Below are 20,575 nucleotides of genomic sequence, written 5' to 3'. Positions count from 1 at the left end.
CTTTGATCTACCTGGTCAAGTGACTCATGGACCGTCATTTTCTGACATCTTGTCGGTCCGTTTGCACGTGTGTACATAGATAGGTAGGTAGTTAAAATTTCAATAAGCGTTGAGCTGGTGTTGTTTAACGTGTTATGCCAAGCGTTATGCAGGACCCTCACGGTAAGTCTCTTGTCTCAGAACTAACATGCTGATGCGGCAAACACTACTAGACTGCCTTAACGTGATTCCATTATACCGTAGGTATTTCAAAAAGGTGTCAGCAATCAGAACTTTCATGACAAAACATATCCGCATGTGTTTAGGATAATTCCGTCGTCTCAACATGCAGTTTAGGATAATTGCTTTCTTTGCTGATTGAAACCACAACTTTAGTCCGAGGATTCGGACTAAACACCAAGCTTTATCATGGCTAGTTTCAGTTTCCCTCAAACGCCGCAGACCTGCATATCGGCCTAAATACTTAGACATTGTACTTACAGAGACGGTACTTCCCAGTCAAAGAGATCTACCACCTTGTGAGCCGCATGGACAATGTCCGCAACCAAGTACCGATCCTCAATGAGCAAATCACTTTAGCGTGGGCGCTTGTCTAGTTGTAGCGGCTTTGGCTTACGAGATAACTGTAGAAAAGGGTGTAAAGCTGGCGGACATAAGGTGGAGTCCGCCACTCCGCCTCTTGTTTATTGGCTGGTCTTGTCTTTTGCCCGTTATGCTGACAATGAGAGCACTTATACCCTACTCCTAGAGGTACTGTAGGTGTAGGTATCATGTAGGCGGATTTTATGTGCGGGTAGAGCTTAACTCCTGCGACAATAGGGAGTCAGATTATACAGTAATATGGATGGATTAGCAATTATGTTGGGTAGCCATGTTGTCGTATCTCGCAAATTATAAAGGCACTCGTTCCTCGCTGTTATTCAGTGTGTTCCAGATTCAGATCATCAAAGAGGCTCTCGAGCACTTACACATACATACTTTATACCCCTTTCTCAGAGCTCCAATATAAGCTTAACTCAGACTTTATCAACAGAGTTGAAGCGAAGATCGGCTATCATGGCGGCCGAATCAGCGAAAAAGCTCGAGGTCCCTGCGACTACGGATCGTCCCGAGTCTACAACTTCTACACTACGAGGAGAGGATGTTCAGGAGAAGAAGAAGGAGGAGGGACAGACAGATGAAGATGTCGAAGCTGGCACAGTTCAAGGCAACAGTGACAGTGATTCCCCTGAAGAAGATGACTACCCAACTGGTATCAACATGTTCTTCATTGTTCTCGCCCTAGTCATGGCTGTCTTCCTTTTCTCCCTTGACTTGGTACGTTACACCTCCATTCCCTCCCTTATCATAGACACAAGACACGCTAACATCGACGAACCAATAGACTATCGTGGCCACAGCTATTCCTAAGATCACCGATGAATTCAAGGGTCTTGACAAGGTCGGCTGGTATGGTGCTGCCTTCTTCATGACTGTCGGAGCTTTCCAATCAACCTGTAAGTCGTGATACCCTCAACCTTTTCTGGTTCCGGCTTGTCACTAACACCACTAAAGGGGGTAAAATCTACAAGTACTTCCCTCTCAAGACATCGTTCATCGTGGCCATTTTCATCTTCGAACTTGGCTCCGTCATCTGTGGTGCCGCTCCCAACGCTGAAGCCCTTATCACTGGCCGTGCCATCGCTGGTGTTGGTGGTGCAGGTCTCGGTGCTGGAGCTTATACTATCATCGGATTCTCTGCTCCTCCCAAGAAGCGACCTGCCTTTACTGGTATCATCGGTGCTGCATACGGTATCGCTTCAGTTATCGGTCCTCTCTTGGGTGGTGCCTTTACTGATCACGTCTCCTGGCGATGGTGTTTCTACATCAACCTTCCAATTGGAGGTGTCTCTGCTGCCATCATCTTCTTTTTCTTCAAGACACCCCGTGCTGCCATCCCTGTCAAGGCTCCTCTTCTTGAGAAGTTTCTCCAGATGGACCCTCTCGGCATTGTCTTGATGATGGGTCTTACCATCTCGTACATTCTGGCTGTTCAGTACGGTGGTCAGGCTCACGCTTGGGACTCTTCTGTAGTCATCGGTCTCCTTGTCGGTTGGGTTGCCATCACTGTTGTCTGGGCCATCTCCTGCTACATCCAGGGTGAACGCTCCATGATCCCTGTCCGCATCCTCAAGAACCGTACCGTCTGGGTCATGAGCGCTTTTGCCTTCATCTTTGCCGGTTCTTTCTTCCTGGCCATCTACTACATTCCCATCTACTTCCAGTCTATCCACAATGCTTCTCCTACGAGCAGTGGTGTTCGCAATCTTCCCCTCATTCTCGCGGTTACCTTCTCTACTATCATCAGCGGTGCTCTTGTTACTGCTACAGGCTGGTATCAACCTCTCCTCATCGGTGGTGCCGCTATTGCAACCGTCGGTGCCGGTCTCTTGTACCTGCTTGATATTGATACATCGACTGGAAAGTGGATTGGCTACCAGATTGTCGCTGGTGTTGGCTGGGGTTTGGCCTTCCAGATTCCCATGATTGCTGTCCAGGGTACCGTTGACCCTAAGGATCTTGCCTCTGCCACTGGTATTCTTCTGTGTAAGTGTTTCTCTTCAATCCTCAGTTATGACCACATCATTAACAGCATACAGTCTTCCAAGGTCTTGGTGGTGCCTACATTGTCTCTGGCGGCCAGGCTGCTTTTGTCAACCAGATGCTCCTCGACATCTCCGAGAACGCTCCTCAAATTGACAAAGGCCAGCTGATCCTTACTGGCGCTACTGCTCTTCGTGAGACGTTCGATAACGAGACATATCCCATTGTGCTCAACGGTTATATGCACGGCTTGAACACCGTATTCGCCATGGCCATCGCTTTTGTTGGTTTCTCCTTCTTGATCACTCTGCTCACCCGTTGGAAGAAGCTCAACCTTGCCAACATTACTGGTGGCGCGGCTTAAAGTTCCCATTCTCTTAACTCTTCTATAATAGAAACATGGATAATAAGGATATGTGAAAGGGTCTTTTGGGTAATGATGGATATTGCTTAGTTCAAGCTCAGCGCTTTCGGCAGCACATAGAATGGCGTCCGGGTTACATATACTTTCCTAAACGTGTACGATTTAATGACATAGATAATATTCTCCCAATAATTTTGGCTTTCTTTGTGGTCGGTCATACTATTGCTTTTGTTCGTGATAAATCCCTGACTCCCAAATATGATCCTAAACCCTGGCTCAACCTCAATGAGAGGTATGGACAGAACTTCATGTTTGTATCAAACTGCTAACATCCACGCCAGCACAGACATCTATAAATGTATTCTAAGTAGAATCTAGAGATAACCGATGCATTATTTAAAACTTGAACAATAAGTACAATCATTATCCAGCTGTTTGCAAACTCAAGGTCTAGAGGCCTGCATAGGTAAATAATGGCGATGGTACAGGGTAACCTTCTTCACATGTCGGAATTCAATCTAATCTGATAACAAACTCTATGGAAAAACGGACCCCTGCATCTTCAACTCCACCAAGAAATCCGTCTCGAACCGTCCCCAAAGCTTCGCGGCAGAAATTATCACGAAACCTTGCTGCTGCGCCCATCAGCCATGATATATGTTGATTTCAATTGAATAATATCTTCTTTTGTTTTTTTTTTCATATCATTAATATCTCCAAGAAATACCGCCGCAATGCTTCCTCTACGCTTTGTCCGATATCGCTCGCCTTTCACCACTTCGGTTCGCTCTATGGCATCGGCCTGCTCGACTTCCTCCCGCCTCGAAACCCTTCCAAAGTCGCCGATTCGTGTCCTACGCTCCGTTGAATCTGTCCGTCGCTGGCGAAACCCCCATGTTGTTAACCACCGTTCCGTTGGCCTCGTCCCTACCATGGGCGCTCTACATGAAGGCCATCTTGCTTTGATCCGCGCCGCTGCCAAGGAGAACCATCATGTTGTCGTGAGCATATACGTAAACCCTGCGCAGTTTGGAATCAAGGAGGACCTATCGTCGTATCCTGTAACCTGGGAAGAAGACTCAAAGAAGTTGGCAGCGCTGGATAGAGAGCTCGCAGATGATGGAGGGAACTTGGGTCGCATCTCTGCTGTGTTTGCGCCGACAACACCGGAGATATACCCAAGTGGCTTTCCAGGCCAGGAGATTGATAGCAAGGGAAGCTTTGTTACCATCACACCCGTGGGAGAGGTTTTGGAAGGTGCCAGCAGACCAACCTTCTTTCGGGGCGTTGCGACAGTGTGCCTGAAGCTCTTTAACATCGTTCAGCCCGAGCGAGTGTACTTTGGCCAAAAGGATGTTCAACAAACAGTCGTCATCCGTAGAATGGTCAAGGACTTTGTCTTGCCTTTGCAGGTGGTTGTTCAGCCCACGGAGCGCGATACAGATGGGCTTGCCCTCAGCTCTAGAAATGTCTACCTTGGCCCGAGACGAAGAGCTGCCGCTATCGTTTTCCCGAAGGCATTGCACGCTGCCGCCGCCGCTTATACATCTTCCGGCTCTTGCTCTAGGGAAGCCGTCCTTGGTGAGGCGCACAGAGTCATCAATGCCTTTGCATCGCGGCAGTCAAAGCTGTCCCCCACCGAGCGTGTTCTCTTCGAGGTTGACTATATCTCTCTCGCGGATCCAGACACCTTGACAGAAATTGATGAGATTGACCCGTCACGTGGAGCAGTCTTGAGCGGCGCAATCAAGATGTTGCCCGTCGAGGAGGCACAGAAAGGTGAGGACTTAGGCTTCAGCGGAGGACCGCCCGTGCGTCTGATAGACAATATCATCCTGAAGCCCCAGGATCAGAACAGCGCCTAAATTAGATGCAAGAATAATGAGTAAAAACGGAGAAAAACAATACCCGAACAGGCATGAGCTGTTCAAACGTTGCAGTTGGAAATACTGAAATAGATAAAGGGCAGACCAATGCCCAATTGAGTATGTCTATAAATGCTTATGATAAACTGTGTTGGTATAGTCCAAAAAAGGACGACTGACGCCGATCTCATCAACCAGCTGCAAATGAAAAGGAAGGCATACTCGCTTGTTGAAAACATGTTGTACAGAACCGCGCCGATAAATCTCACAGATGAGCCCGAGCCCTCCCTTCTCTCTTCTTCTTTCCTTCTCTAACACTCTTCCCGAATGCTTCCTTCTCCTCATTACTTAGAGTGCTAGGCACTCTGCCTTTGCCGTTCTTTTCACCTCCGATTGTCTCCTCCCAAAGCTTACGACCCAGCTCGTCGGTAAGTCGGAGCACACGACTACTGACTGTAGCACCGTCGCGGCGATTTTTGCCTTCGCGGCGTGACTTGGCAATCTTTTCGGTGAAGTCCCATAGTTTACCTTCAGCAAGCAAAGCACCTGTCTGTGGATCGCGGGGTGTTCGCCAGGAGGCATCTAGTTGGACGCGTGGAGGAATTTTAGAATCTTTCGATTTTACCACGTGGAGAATCTGATCTTGCTCGAAGCGCATGTATGAGTTCTTCAGAGTTTCTTTGTTGACAGCCTCAAAGTACGAGAGGTCACCCTGGTGGTAAAGCGTCTTGCCGAGCTAGAGAGAAGTTTTGTAAGCACATAAAGATATGCAAGACGGCTGATGTGTTGGAGTGTGGGCTATGACTTACCAGTTGGGCACTGTTGTGTGTTTTGCTTTGCTCAATCCAAGTGTCTTCATTCTGCCCAAGTGGAGGGGTGAGTCCCATGAGAGAGACAGCCGCCAACCAAGTTGCCTCGACAAAGGGCCAGATTAAGAAGCAGTAGAAATCGTAATTCTCCCGACCAGCCTTCCTCTCTTGTTCTGCAAGACCGACCATAGTGGCGTTGTCGTCAGCATCACGGTCCACTCGAATAACATTATCTGCTTCCAGACCTCGCAAAGTCCTATCCAAGTTGGTATCAAGACCCTCACTAGAGAAGATAAACTCGCCACGGAATAGCGACGAAAGAAAGAACACCTGCTCCCTCAACTCATGAAATGGCATGTCTTGCATCTGTGGACCACCTCCTCTCTTCACTCGCGAGTACATAGCAGCACTGACAAGCGCTTCGTAAATGAAGAGATGAATTGTCATATTGCGGTAGAATGACAATTGAAAGCGGTCAACAGCATAGTAAGTAGGCTCAGCGAGACCATCGACCATACCAATGAGATCTTTACCAAGTACTTCGAGGCCGCGCTCGATGATATCGGTGAGAGGTGCGTTTCCAAAATGGGCTACGCGCCCACCTTTAGCACGTACTCGTTCTGTAAGCCATGTAACTCGTCGGTTCAGTTCTTGTTTACCAACTCCACGACCACGAAGTGTTAGAAGAACAGTGCCGATCAAAGCTGTTGGCATCACAACGGACACATCGTTAATGTCGCTCAGCACCTGATACCCCATTGTCCGCAAAAGCTTCTCACGTACAGCTCGGACCTCAGGGCGCTGGTGATCGGTATCGAGTCCACGTGGAATGCTGGGGAGCTTTGATAGCTGCTCATCTAGAAATCCTCGTAAGCTCCAAGGCTCATGAAACCTAACATCCACGCGACCTAAACGTAACGATAGAACAGATGAACCTCCACTCAAGAAGTCGGCCAAGTTTTCTTTCTTCTTTGGCATCCCAAGCAGTTCCGTAACGTAACCCTCGGTCTCTATCACCTTATCATACTGGGTGCTGACAGGGCAGATGATGGCATCTTGGACCCGACCGGACAGGATACTATCGAGGACGAAACTAAGGATACCGAACTTTGGTGGCAGTAGTTTTCCTGTCCGCGAGCGACCTCCTTCGATGAAGCATTCAAAGTTATAACCTTCTTGGAGAAGCGTATCGATATATGACTGGACCAGTGTCGTGTATAACACATCATCGCCGAATGCTCTTCGGATCCACATGGCACCGGCGTGCTGCAGGAATTCGCCCAAGACGGGTATATTCAAGTTGTCTCCCGCCACTACAACCGGTAATGTCAGGCCCAGACGGTAGCAAATGAGCTGGAGGGAGACGTAGTCAACGTGTGATCGATGACTAGGCAAGAAGATGATGCTCTGCTTCTTTTGGGCCGCTACTTCAGCAACCTTGCGCAGTCGCAAGACCTCTTCGCTGGAGACATGGATACCTTGGTGGTAAGCGCGTGTCAACAGCTGGGTAGCCAAATAATAAGCACCACGAATGAAAGCCTTGCTTTCCATTTTGCAAATCATGTCATCAGTCCATTTGTCTGCAAGCTGTTGGAGTCCTGACTCAATCTCGTTGAGTCGTTCAGAACGTTTAGCGCCATAGTCTTTACTGTCCCTTGGCAGCATACCCTCGCGCTCTTCAACGGCTACACGGTGCTCAGCAAGTCGGCTGATCCTTTGCTGAAGGAGAGGAGCTGAGAGAACCATGTTCTTCATATTCTCCGAGAATCCGGAGTAGAAGACCGGTTGACCGATAACATTATCATATGCACGCCATCCTTGACCGGACACGTAGAGAGAAACCTCGCGAAGAAATCTAACAGGGTGTCAGTCTACGTCAAAAGAGCCAGAATAGATGGGCACGTTTCATAGCGACTATGATGACGAAGGCAAGGGGGGCATTACCGGAAGGGCTCAGAGCGGAATGAGGCAAACTTGTCCATCAAGGCCTCCTCCTTGCCCTCGGGAATCTTCTTGGGCGGTTCAACATAACCACTGGGCTGAAGAGTGACTTCATCGCCTAGGATCTGGAGATCAGGTGCCGAATTGATCGTTGAGTCGGCATCGGTCTCGTTGTGCGACATGGCTGGCGTTTCTCGTCAAAGCAAGTAGTAGGTACTGTAGGAGTCCGAGACTTGATTGAACCGAGGTATCGACAATCAGTTACTGTTTGATATCGAAAGCACCATCGCAAAGTAAGTGACAAAGCCGCGTTGAAAGTTGCTGCAGCCTCGGATTGATGAAGATTACAAAAACATTTACCGCCTTCTACTATCAAAGAAGATACAAACAAGATCCTAGGAGTTCGTAACCGACGGGAGTCGCGATGAGATGGCATTGGCCAAGTGGAGACAAGGCGAGACGAGGCTTGACTCTACCGAGCAAGCGGCATGTGATGGAAGGGGGAAGGAGCTTGGGCCCCACTGCCGTCTCATTTCCCCAGAAAATTACTTGCAGAATCGCGGCATCTTTCCGCTAACTAAACACTTTTTTTTTTCTCCGACCTTGACCTTCTGACTTCATCCTCGACCGCCCACTCCCCGAGCTACATACACCTTGGCGATCATGACTAGCGCAGCGCAACAAGCTACGCAGAATCTGCTGGCCAGAGCGCATTCTCCTGATAGCGCAAATCGCATCTATTCAGAGAAGATACAACACCGTCCGCTTCACCTTCGACCGACCTCTCCTCCGCCAGCTACCATCAATGCCCGCGCCGCACGCCGAAAGACTCGCCAAGACAAGAAAGAGAAGCAGAAGCAAAGGCCCAAGCCGCTATCATCAAGGGAAAAGAGAAATTTAGGTCTTCATGATATACCCAAAGATGGCCAAAAATATCACATCTACGAGCCTTTGAGCCAGTTGTGGCTAGGATATGCTCAAGAGCTGCTTGGAAATGACATCTTCACCGGAGGGCCTAGCGCAGCAGTAAAGCTGGCGAGCGCTGAGTTTCATGGTGCTCCTATCAAAGTTGTGCGAAGCCATTGCCCGGGCCGAGTTGGCATCCAAGGAATTGTTGTCCGAGACCGCAAGTTTGTCTTCGAGATTATAACCAAAAAGAGGGGAGTCAAGGTCGTCCCCAAAGAAGGTACTATCTTCCTAGTTGAAGTCTCAATCAAGGAAGAAGCCACGAGTGACGAAAAGGGTCCTCAGAAGCAGTTTGCTTGTGAGATCCTCGGAGATCAAATGATGTTGCGAGCACCAGACCGGGCGAATAAGAAGTTCAAGGCCCATTTTCTTACCAATATCTGAAAATTCCTCACCACCTCCATAAATAATCACACTGCCAATTACTGTATTTCGGACTGGCGCGGCCATATGATCGTCTCCTCATGCGCCTCGCAATTATATCGGTCAATCAACATGATTCGCGCCCCCCCAAGTACCCATTCATATCGGACGGCACCCAGGTGGACATGGCAACCAAAGTTACTTTCGTCATTCAAGTTTATTTGCCCAATCCAGAGCATCCCACCAGCTCGCTCGGTTGATCTTCCAAATGGCCGATACTGGAGAAAAAGGGCGTTCGCCCCAAACACTTGAAACGATTGAGCTCATTTTGGCATTCTCCTCTTCTCAACTTAGTTTACTTCAAGGGCGTCCTTGAAGGAAACCAAGTTCGCCATGCCCTTCTGCGGATGCCTCTCTTCTTATGTCCGTATCACGCCGTCGAGCGAACCACGGCAGCTGTCGCCCTTTTTGTGTGGCACGGTGATTCGCACATCTTTGATGTTGTTCTTCTTGGCAATCATGATCACAATCTGCGCTTGTAGACATGTGGGCGGAATAAGAGTGTCAAGAGCACTTGTTTGGTCCAACTTGATGTTGGTAAGCTTTATTACAACTAGAAACTGGGAAACCTAGATTTTGAATTAACACTCCAATCAACAGGCATTTTTCTTGTTCTCTAGCATTCATGCTCTCTATTATCTGAAGGTCTCCGTTTCGAGACGCGATATCACAGATTACGTTCTGACGTGGACAACGATGATGGCAACTTGGTGCCTCCTGATCATGAACGTGGCCTACTGGTCTATTTCATTCCGCCAGTGCCGAGGTCAAGCTAAGTCATCCAGCGACGAATTTGAGTACTGCATCAGCACGATCGACTGGGGTGGATGGTGGGTGCTTGTAATCTGCTGTACATTATCTATGTTTCACTTAGCGTGAGATACTCTTCCTAAGATTGAAGATGTGGAAGCTAACTGTACAAGGTGCGAATGGTCTCATCGGTACTTTACGGCCAGGGGCGGGTATTTGAGTCAGTTCTGATGGACTTAGTATTTATGAGCTTGCAGAGTGCAATGGCTACGGAATTACAAGAAAGCAAGAGAGGAATTCAGAAAGTCTATCTGATCCTATGGAAGGTTGCTGCAATGCTTTTGATCGGATGGTTGTTTGACTTTCCCACAGCGGAGATCTGTATAACCTTACGAAATGGATGTTTAGATAATGAAAAGCGAAAAGATCAGAAGGAAGAAATGTGTGAATGAAGGAAAAAAGCAAGGAAGATCTCGACTAGACTCAATGATAAATCACCTCGCAAGCAATCGGAGCTATGGAGCTGCTATATTACCTGCCTACTGGGTAACAAAAGAATTGTCTTCCCAAGATCAGGGTGCCAAAATAAGAGAGTCTAAATAATAGTCTAAGTAGGCAGAAGATGACTAAAATATTTCGTCTCCTAAGCCCTGGCGGTCAATCGCTATGTTCCTGATACTTGTCTCGATAAGTTCAAGGAAGTCAAGTGCCAAATACTACAGACTAGGTGCATGGAACAAAATTATTGAGACCAATCGCTTTCCTGTGTGCATTCGTATCAAGATTCAGGCTGTCAAGCCCTCTGATGGCCGACATTTTGATTCGTGGCTTACAATTCCGAATTTGTCTTGGTGGATGTTTTACAATTCAATTTTCTGATGAGGTTGGAGTACTCGGCACGCGACGCGATTTAGCGCGACGTGACGTGAATGAGACTGGGCAAGAGGCCCAGGTCAGATAGGCGAGAATGAATGTCATACAGTGCCTTACTGTGTGACGACACGTGACCCCTCTCTACCTTAATTCCCGTCTTTGCCACGTTCTAGGTACCTTAATTGATAGATCGATACGGAGATTAGATATTGATCAATCCTTGATGGAAAAAACACAGAGTCCCCCTGACCCAAGTGCTCGGTAGCGAACAGCCTGGGTATATAGTTAGCTAGATTACCCTCGGCTTTGAATCTTGAAAGAAAAATCAAGACTGAAGTGGACAAGTCTCAATGGCTTCTGCATCTCGTCCCCATTTTCGTTTAGGATAGGTTCAGCCCTGAACCAGAAATTCAATCTGTCAAAGTGCCGGTAAATTGTCGGCTGGTAGGTGGGTAACAGAAGAATTATCCTCGGTGGCTCAGGTTGTCAAAATAAAACAGTCTAAATCCTGGATTAGACTCCGGGCAAGATGACTAAATTATTTCGTCTCCTATGCTTTTAGCAGTCAATTCTTCTGACGGGCGGGCTGCGTAGCACTACGGGTCATACCTAATAACCCCACTAATCAAGACTTTCAGTGAGGTGGCCTGGACGGAAGCCCAGTGCCAATCTTGCTAGGAAAGGTCGACTCCGTCACCCAAAACCCTTCCAGTCGATTTTTTTCCTTTCCCCGTTTAAAGGTTTACATCACCACCGCAACATCACACGAAACTCTTCTCGTCGGATCTCCGAAAAAAACAAGAAACATCATTTCACTCAACAATTACGTCGCGCTCCCCCGCCGATCACAGCTAGTAACACTATCATTACGATATCGCATATCGCCTTGCCCGCCGCCTTCGTCTCTCGACTATCGCTACAAAGCATCGTTTTGTGCTCTCGTGTCCCCCGACCAGTCCTAAAGCTTTTACCTTGTTGCTCCGCGTTCGTTCCAGAGCTCCTAGCAACCAATCTTTAGCCATATTGCAGCCTAAGGCCACTGTCCCTCAGCTGTATCTTCTGCCGATTCGACCATTTGCGCCCCTTGACCTCGAACGACAACGACGTTCCACACTCTCTCCCGTCCGCTCGAATTCTCCGTACTCGAGACGACGATTTTGAAATTACTTTAGCATCAGCTTTGTAGTAGCGTACTCAATATGCCGACTAATCTCCCCTCGAGCTTTGCCTCGGCTGCCGCTGGTCAGAACACCACCAGTGCTAGAGGAGCAAGGATTGATGTAAGGGGAAATACTTCTGGAGACTGGTAAGTTTGTTTGGGCGTCTGTACCTGAACTTGATATCATGGTGGGATGTTGTGCTGCATACTGTGCTCCCCAGTCACCCCGCGTGTAGTGTGGTGTACAGGAAACTCTATGCTTCGCAGTCCTTGGGTTGTTTGTCGCGGATGGCGCTTCAGGATACCAGGGACGATCGTCATCTGAGAATATGGCCGAAACCTATGTCCTGCCTATATCAGGGTGCTCCTAGTGCAGTGTCTCACTGTCCATCAGTTGCAACACCTACTTGGCTATCACGCACTCTTCTCCACTATACTTGAACTTGATCGGCATCAATGAACCATCACTAACATTACTTCAGGGCTAGAAGAGATGGTCGTTCCGCTAATGGTACACTCACCTTCCGTCGGTCATCTACAACTCCCATCGGCCAGCCATCATCTCAGCCGCCGCCCTCAACGGATCATGCAGTTCAGCCCCCCGCTACTGCCGAGAGTCCTGTGACTGCGTCCGACTCGACATACGAGCTGCCCCCCGCGCGATACACAAAGGAGGAGCTCATTGACATTTACCGCTCACAAAAACCGGCCGTCGATGTGTCTCACCTCCTCGCCCCAGGATGGAATCCTGGACAAGTGAATGGGCATGCTCCCAGAGGCTGGGGCAAACCTAATGACAATCATATCCCGCAGGAGCCTGGTGCCTGCTGGGATGATTCTGGCGATTCGACTCCCATGGGATTGCAGGATATGTCGATGGAGGAGAGAGAGGTGCGACAGTCCCCACTCTACTGTTGGTGTTCTAAGTTTGTACTAATGACTAGTAGGTTTTTAATACTGATATTAATTCGCCGCTTAAACCTCCGACCCAAAACAAAGACGCCCACCAAAGTGGTGCCAACGGACGTAAAGCATCTTTATCCCAAGGCACTTCCAACACTTTTGGTGTCAGTTCACCCTCATCGGCCACACGACCCGGTACACGACGACGTGAGACAATTGAATCGAACCCGTTTGGTGGGAGCGCTTTGGCATCTCCCACTGCTGCTGGCCGCTTCAACCGTGACGACCCACCGCTCTGGTTTCCACGTAGCAAAACCGACCTCAAGGACGCTGAAGGCGACGAATCCGACGGTGAACCTGTTTCCCGTGAGGCTCCTGGAAAGCTGCCCCCATTCGGCAATTTGATGCGCTCCAACACAGGTGGTATTGGGGGTGTTGGTTCCATTTGGCCACCTTCTAACCAGACAACGCCTGGTGCAGGAGGATTCGGCAACTTCGCACTGACAGGCTCGCCTGCCGTTGGTGATAAACGTGTTGGCGGTGCTGCTAGTGGAAGCAGGCTGGCTCATCTAATTCCCAAGGACAGTTCGGATAACCTGAGTGGCAAGGCTGCCGAGGGTCAAAGCCCTCTTAACCAGTCATCTTGGCGATCTCGCCCACGAACCGACACTGATCCTTTCGGAGACGAAACTTTATCAGGCAGCGCGGTACTCAGCGGCGCACCGGACACTGACACTGCCGGCTTGCAAAATAATCCAGCAGGTGCAATGGGTACACCCATCAAGGGCTCTGCAGCCGATTTTGGCATGTCAGGCCTTAGCCTTGCTGGCCATGGCGATGACGGTCCTCTGAGCCCTTCCGAGACGAATCCCTACCGTAGCCCTCCAGCCGACCGTCATGGCCACGACGGCGATGGCAACGAGGACAAATCTCATGGCGCGGGTCTCCACGATGCGCCTTCGAACTTTGGCTCTATTGGTCGCGGCTTTGGTGGTTATGATGGAGGAGATCGTAGTCAGACCTCCAGCGTGGGTGCCAAGGCTTACCCTTCGCTGAATACCTTGTCAGGTTGGCCCGCACCTGGTGGTCCTGCTATCGGGACTCCGGATCGCGAACGACCCAACCTGGGCGCTGTGTTCGGAAATTCTCTTTTCAGTCCTATGGGGGAGCTTCAGTCGCCTGGGCTATCAAACCTCAACAATGTCTTCGGCCCTGCTAGCGCCGGTGGCCTTGGGACTGGAAGTATCGGCCGTGGTAGTAAGATGGGTTCTCTGTTTCCTGCCGCCATGCAGGCACAGATGCAGACTCATGAACATGACAATAATCTGTCTGATTCTCTGCCCGACCTTCGCCAGAGCAATCCTTTGGGTGCTATTGGCCGGAGCAACTTTGGTATTCCAACCCGCGACACCGAGAGCCCAATGCGACCTAATCGTGGAGTTTTTGAGGAACTGTTCCCTTCTAGTGACGCCTCGCGAGCTCAAGGTGTTTTCACCACTGGTGATTCCAGCCATCCTACCTCTGCCGCAACAGCTCCTCAGTCTTTCACTCCTATTGGTGGTGGTTTGCCTTTTGGAGGTAGCCAAGGTGGCGCCGAGCCCCCTTCTGCACAAGTTCGACAGATGGTTATGCCGGATCGTATGAGATGGGTTTATTTGGATCCTCAAGGACAGGTTCAAGGCCCCTTCACTGGTCTGGAAATGAACGACTGGTATAAGGCAAACTTCTTTACGCCTGACCTTCGTGTCAAGAAAGTGGAAGACCCAGAATTCGAGCCCCTAGGCCAACTCATCAGGCGTATTGGGAATTCGCGTGAGCCCTTTTTGGTGCCTCAGATCGGCATTCCCCACGGTCCTCCTGCGCAGCCTGGACCATTCCCTTCTCAGGGGAACAGTGGTGTGGTTCCACCTCTGAGCGGTGTGTTCCCTAGTTTTGGACGTACCTTGACTGCTGAGGAACAGAACAACCTGGAGAGACGCAAACAGGAAGAGCAGTATCTCATGGTTCAGCAGCGAGAATACGTGATGCGCGCTCAGGCCATGAACAAATTCCCTATCCCTGGTCAAATGCTGCAGCACCACTCTAGTGCTCACAGCCTCCAGAGCCAGCCAAGCTTCGGAAGTATTTCGTCCCCCAATCCCATCGGAATGCCAACCCATCAGCAACCAATCGGCGCTATGCCTCCCTCTGGTAGCTTCTTTGAAGGAGCTGGGCCGGTAGGCAGCCAGCCATCTGCCCCCTCTGGGTCGGGAAACGGAGACCCCTTCAGGGATGATGATTTGACTGGCTTTGCGAACACTGAGCGTCAGGTGCTTGCTAATCTCCAGAGCTCTGGTGCTCCTCAACCCATTGGAGCCCCTGCTGCCGAGACTGGCGCACGCGCTGGACTACCCGAGACCGAGAACCTCGAGCAAGATCCCGAAGGATTCAAGCAACGTCTGCAGGAGTTCGAGCAATATCAAGCTCAGATTGAGGCTGAACAGGCTGCCAAGGCCGCAGAGGGTAGCGAGGAGGAGCCATTTGAAGAGCTGTCCCCTGCCGATGATGCTGCTCCTGAGGAGGACGAGCGACGTGCGGAGGCCCCGGTTCTGACTGGCAAAGCTGCGCGAGCCGCCAAGAAGAAGGCAGCTGAGGATGCTTTATCTCTAACTCAACAGGTCCAGCAAACCCAGGCTGCTGCTGCTGCGGCCGCTGCTCAGCCGGTCGAGCCCGATATGCCGATGCCATTCCCTCCTCCCGCCTCCACTGGAACCCCTCTTCCCGCCCCGACTGCCCAACGAGCTCGCTCGAATCTCCCTGAACAGTACAACCGTTCTCAGACCGGAACCCCTGACAGTGCTTCCGTTAATGCCCAGCCACCACCCCTAGCACCTTGGGCTAAGGATCACGGAGCTGAGGCTCACAAGGGCCCCAGTCTGAAGGAGATCCAAGAGGCCGAAGCTCGCAAAGCAGCTAAGGCCGAGGAGGCCGCCGCTGCTCAAAGGAAGGCTATCCTCGAGCAAGAACTTAGGGAGCGCGAGAAGACAGCCGCTGCTACTAACGCCGGTCTACCTGCCACTAGCACTTGGGGTCACGGCTCCCCTGCCCCGGCTGGTAGCCCTTGGTCCAAGCCTGGCCCGTCTAAAACTACTTCTGCTGCGCCCACAACTTCAGCCTCCAGCAAGAAGACACTTGCCGAGATTCAACGTGAGGAAGAGCTTCGTAAGCAGAAAGCCAGCCAAGCAAGCTCCCAGGCCGGTACACCTACCAGCGTATCCAAGAGCTACGCCAACCTTGCCGGCAAGCCAGGCCAATCCACTCTGACTAACGCTGCGTCTGCTGCGGCCGCGGCTGCTGCCGCCGCTACGGCTCCTCCCCCTGGGAGCGGCTGGGCCACTGTCGGCGCCGGTGGTAAGGTGAAAGTTCCTACCGGTCCGTCGTCCCAAAGTCGATCAGTCAGCGCCACCAACATCAAGCCTATCACTTCGCCTACAAAGCCAATGTCTAAGCCAGTTGTTTCGGGTAATGGCAAGGCTGATACTGGTAATGCTGCCACGGAGGAGTTCAATAAGTGGGTTGGCCGGGAGCTTTCTAGGGGTATCACTGCTCCCATTGATAGTAAGTCAAATGTATTACAAGCCAACAAGAATGCACTAACCATAATCTTCAGTCGCCAACTTCCAGTCTGCTCTCGATATTCTACCTCTCGATACTAGTTTGATCGCTGATGCTGTTTACGCCAACTCAACCACCATGGACGGCCGTCACTTCGCTGAAGAGTTCGTCCGCCGCAAGAGGCTTGCTGAACGCGGAGTTGTCGAGAAGCAGCCCGATAACAAGGGAGGAAACGGTGGCGGCTGGAGCGAAGTCGCTAAGAAGGGAGGTCCCAGCAACTCTGCCACCGCCGCCGCTGCTGCTACCAGCCCTCGTGACGATCCCAGCATGCAGGCCGCCGGCTTTAAGGTTGTACCTGGCCGAAAGAAGGGCAAGAAATAGATGCATTTGCCTTTGGACCGGTGGATTAGATAACTCGAGTCCTACCGCACCCTGGCTATTCGATGTGCTCCTTGTTTGAAAAATGGTGGACGGCCTCGCTGTAGAAGTCTGAAAAATCAAGTGTGGGAAAATGGCTTACTTGTGGGTACGAGAGATGTTTGATGAAATCATGGAGTAGTGTTAGGAGGTCAATTATCGGGTATGGATGCAGCGAAATATGCTAAAAACAGCGCTGCCAACAGAACAGTCCCTCATAATCATCTGCGCATGCTAGGTTGGTGACAGAAGAAATACCCTCCAATACAAAAATAAAGCAGCCTAAGTGGTGGCCTAAATCAACAGAAGGTGACTTAATTATTTCGTCTCTTATGATCAGGGCACCCTGACGGTCTTTCGTAGAAGTTGTTTCTGATGTTAGATGTCCTCTTAGCATGTGCAACGATCCAGACACACCGTTAAGGAATATAGTAACAAGTGGTTGAAGTCATTGCCTTTTGTAATTCATTGTCTATGTTATCGTTCTACTGTTTATCATGCCTAGTGCGTTTCTCATGACCTAGCCAATTCTTTTTCACTATCTTCTTAAGAAATCCTCAAGCCTTCCATCAAGTTTTCCAAAACCTTCCAGCCTTCACTCCCCTCCCACCGTTCCTTGCCCTTGCCCATCACACTCCTCACTGCGCTTCTGGCTTTACCCTTCCACTTGCTGCCAATAGTCTCGACGGAGGGGCCCCAGTTCTCATACACGGACACCAGCTCGTCGGTTCTCTGCACCACGACTGTCCATGCACCCTCATCAACAGTCCAATCTCGTGCCTCGTCTTCTGTAGTGGCAGCTGCGCCGGGCAAAAGGCCACTGCCTGACGAACCAAGGACTGCGCGCCACGCTCGCTCTGCTGCATCGATTGCACCAGAGTAATCCCTTCTCCAAGCACGGAGTCGTGAGACCAGTGTCCAGAGCTCCGATCGCTTTGTGATGAGTGGCACGACCTCCTCCTCAACCAGGCGCATTAGTAGTCTTTCGGGTGTTCCACGAGGAGGATCGTAAACACCGGAGCTTGACGTTTTCTCCACAGAAAGAACCGCATCTTGAAGCAGCGCTCCAAGAACGTCTGCGTCGATGGCATCTTCAGTCTTGCGGATGCGAATGATGTGCTTAAGAGCAAGGATCATGTCTGGCAAAGCAGGCGGTTGGACACGAGAGGCCAAAGTGAGCACATTATCCCAGATTCGCCAGTTGTCGTGAGCGATAGAAGCACCTCGCTTGTAAGCAGTGAGGGACTGGCTCACAAGAGTTGCCGGGTCACGATCTGAGGGCTTGGAAGAGCTGGTAAGAGCAACGTCGTCCTCTTCATCCTCAGCAGGAACCGGTGCAGGGGTTTCATCGGTGGTGATGGGGTTCTTCTTGGCCTCGGCAACGACTTCGCAGTACAGACTCCAAAGGGCACTTCCCAAATTGCTCCATGTTCGGGCATCTTCGCCTCCAGCCGTATCGCTCGCAGACCCAATAGAGCGGTTAAATGCCTCAGCAGCATCGCCAAATTGCGCAAGGCGCAGACTGATATCTCCAAGACGACTCCACATCTCAGGGCTCAGACGATTAACAGATGTCGCCTTCTTGTATGCTTCGCGTGCCTTCTCCCACTCCTTGTTCTGCAGGTAGTATTCGCCAAGCGACTTTTGAGCTCGAGCGAAACGATGCTTGGAGATTTCCCAAGCACGCTCGTAGTAAGAGGGATCATTCTCAATATCACCCAGAATACAGAATAGTCGCGGGGCGTTCGGTGGTGAAGGCTCACGTTCAGGTCCAGAAAAGTCAGCAGCCTTGAGAAGGGTCACGTCATCGCCAATATCCTCATCGTCGGGATCCGAGGGAGAAGTTTCTCCAGTGCGATGGAACAGCCTCCATCGGATGATTCCCTTGGCTTTCTCTTCGCCGCCACTGCCACGGCCATCTTCATCTTCGGAAGCAGCAGCACTGGCGAGACAGAGAGCGACTTCGGCCCACAGTCGAAGTCGCTTGAAGATCTCGAGAGCAGAGGCCAAAGAACCAATACCAGCCCAAGCATAAGCGAGCTCAGACTCAAGGTGCCATCTGGGGGGAGAGCAGATGGCGTGAATATATTCAAGACGCACGTGTGCAGGGGCGGATTCTGAAGCTTTTGGAGCAGGGAGGAAAGATGTCGGCTTGCTCTGCAGTGGCGCGGGAGCTTGATCAGGGGCAGTGACTTGGATGGCTGGAGCATCCGCCTCAGTATCCTGCTCTTTTGCCTCGGCCTTCTGTTGGGCTTCGGCAGTTGTGTCAGTCAGAACCTGATCCGCCACAGCTTGGAGCTGAAGTACACCTCGCTCAACAGTTCGACTGCGGTGCACCTCGATTCGAGAACGGACCAACAAGGCGTGGGTATAAATTTGCCAGTTAGTCGACTTATCTCCGATAACTCGCACAGCATAGGGAAGGACCTCTGCTGAAGTCAAGGTATCTATAGGTGAGAAAGCATCCTTGAGAGTAGCCTCCGTTAGAAGTATAATCTGGTCGAGAGGCGAGAGTTGAGGTTGGTCGTCAGGCGAAAGCTCGGCCAAGGCAGCGGGAAGAGAGGCCTTCTTATCTTCTACACTCTCCTCCTTTGAGAACTGGATCTCCTCGTGCAGAGTATCATCGTTCAGCTGGAGAGCATCTGGCTTGGCTTCCTCCTCCACGCTATCAGCCTGTTGTTCGGCGCCACTTTTGGCCAAAACAACAAGCTGACTGATGCTGTTTTCTTGAAACTTGGTCCTTTTTCCTAGAGCACCTGAGAGTGCATATTCGAGGCCACTTGTCTGAGATGCCTCCTTGAGAGCTTCTCTGGCTTTATCGTCACGACCTAGCAGAATGTAGTTGTTCGCTGCTTCTACAAGGAACTGCACCTTTTCTTCGCGACTCCAGGCATCATTGTCCGATGCCCAAACCTCTTCTCCAAGAATCTGTGCTCGTACACCATCGATGCCAGCCAAAATCTTGGATGCCAGAGTAGGCACGTCACTCCACTGAGAGCTTCGAGCAAAGTTGGAGCCATGTCCCAAGCTGGGTTGTGTCAGGAGCTTGTAGTGCCATACGTCGACTCGAAGTCGTGTCCAAGCAAGGCTACACTTGAGAGGCTGGTCTTCGGAACGAATCTCAACGATATCATTAGTAGCCTGGTTAAGTTCCTGTGTAAATATGAATCGTGCCAGGGCAAAGAGCTCTAAGTGAGGGATATAGGCGTATGGTGATACGCCATCAACCTCGAGATAGCTAAGGCAAGTCTTGTGGAGATGAGCATGGGACTTTTTGGTGTCGTTCAATTGAACACTAGCCCATTCCTTGGTGAAGAGGGAACTGAGAGCAGCCGACTCAGGGAGAACAGGGCCAGTGACATTGACTTGGAGGAAGGCATTCAAGGCAGCGAGACCAACTGATAGAACCTGTGGGACATCTGCCGTTGTCTCGGCTGTGTAGTCGGACCCAGAATCGGAAGAAGCCAACCGAGTGACGAGGGCCCTGATTAAAGCCCCGGCCACCGGAGCAGGGTCGGATACGGAACCGGAGGTCGAGCTCGGAGCTTGCTGAGACTCGACACTGTCTGCTTTGGAGAGTAGAATTTGGGCATAGCGGCCGTTGCGCAAAGCGCTTCCATACTCGCCCATAGCACTCATCGCTTTATCTGTGCTATTTGCAACACAGATTTTTTCTTCGTCGGCCAAGAAGGAAAAAAAGGTGCAAATTGGGCGTCAACGTTATAGCGGCTTAAAAGCAGGGTTAGGTCTTGGCCCCGGCCTCGCACTGAAGGAGATGTCCTTCTGATTCTTTGTTTTTTTGGGGTGAAGCTTGAAATAAAATGCGCTATTCTGTATCGTCAATGACAAGCAGACAAGTAACCGCAACTTGTTCGCCTGGTGGTGTAATTTTTGGTGGATGTTGAAAGTTGTGCCCGCTGTTTACTAA

At 50.7% G+C, this 20,575-nt stretch overlaps 6 protein-coding genes across 6 annotated transcripts; 4 read left to right on the top strand and 2 right to left on the bottom strand.

The window, feature by feature from the left end:
- Positions 1-1,056: 1,056 nt before the first annotated feature.
- FIESC28_02733 (uncharacterized protein) lies at positions 1,057-2,947 on the top strand (the record flags this gene model as incomplete). Its single annotated transcript, XM_031156882.1, has 4 exons — positions 1,057-1,317; positions 1,385-1,496; positions 1,555-2,586; positions 2,640-2,947. 4 exons carry the CDS (start codon positions 1,057-1,059, stop codon positions 2,945-2,947), a joined length of 1,713 nt encoding a protein of 570 aa, XP_031019033.1.
- Positions 2,948-3,681: 734 nt separating this feature from the next.
- FIESC28_02732 (uncharacterized protein) lies at positions 3,682-4,812 on the top strand (the record flags this gene model as incomplete). Its single annotated transcript, XM_031156881.1, has 1 exon — positions 3,682-4,812. The coding sequence occupies one exon, from the start codon at positions 3,682-3,684 to the stop codon at positions 4,810-4,812; it is 1,131 nt and encodes a 376-aa protein (XP_031019032.1).
- A 265-nt stretch (positions 4,813-5,077) lies between these two features.
- Positions 5,078-7,744, bottom strand: FIESC28_02731 (uncharacterized protein; the record flags this gene model as incomplete). Its single annotated transcript, XM_031156880.1, has 3 exons — positions 5,078-5,548; positions 5,622-7,476; positions 7,566-7,744. The coding sequence occupies 3 exons, from the start codon at positions 7,742-7,744 to the stop codon at positions 5,078-5,080; spliced, it is 2,505 nt and encodes an 834-aa protein (XP_031019031.1).
- Positions 7,745-8,225: 481 nt separating this feature from the next.
- FIESC28_02730 (uncharacterized protein) lies at positions 8,226-8,912 on the top strand (the record flags this gene model as incomplete). Its single annotated transcript, XM_031156879.1, has 1 exon — positions 8,226-8,912. The coding sequence occupies one exon, from the start codon at positions 8,226-8,228 to the stop codon at positions 8,910-8,912; it is 687 nt and encodes a 228-aa protein (XP_031019030.1).
- A 2,861-nt stretch (positions 8,913-11,773) lies between these two features.
- Positions 11,774-16,611, top strand: FIESC28_02729 (uncharacterized protein; the record flags this gene model as incomplete). The annotated part of the gene is made up of 4 exons (XM_031156878.1): positions 11,774-11,880; positions 12,216-12,624; positions 12,681-16,233; positions 16,286-16,611. 4 exons carry the CDS (start codon positions 11,774-11,776, stop codon positions 16,609-16,611), a joined length of 4,395 nt encoding a protein of 1,464 aa, XP_031019029.1.
- Positions 16,612-17,193: 582 nt separating this feature from the next.
- On the bottom strand, positions 17,194-20,286 carry FIESC28_02728 (uncharacterized protein; the record flags this gene model as incomplete). Its single annotated transcript, XM_031156877.1, has 1 exon — positions 17,194-20,286. One exon carries the CDS (start codon positions 20,284-20,286, stop codon positions 17,194-17,196), a length of 3,093 nt encoding a protein of 1,030 aa, XP_031019028.1.
- Between the last annotated feature and the right edge of the window lie 289 nt (positions 20,287-20,575).

The sequence above is a fragment of the Fusarium coffeatum genome (genome assembly GCF_003316985.1).
Source record: "Fusarium coffeatum strain FIESC_28 chromosome Unknown BRIP53273_contig_60, whole genome shotgun sequence".
NCBI lineage: Eukaryota > Fungi > Ascomycota > Sordariomycetes > Hypocreales > Nectriaceae > Fusarium > Fusarium coffeatum.
Note: the sequence above shows the minus strand (reverse complement) of the source record. Positions and strands in the feature narration are given on the sequence as shown.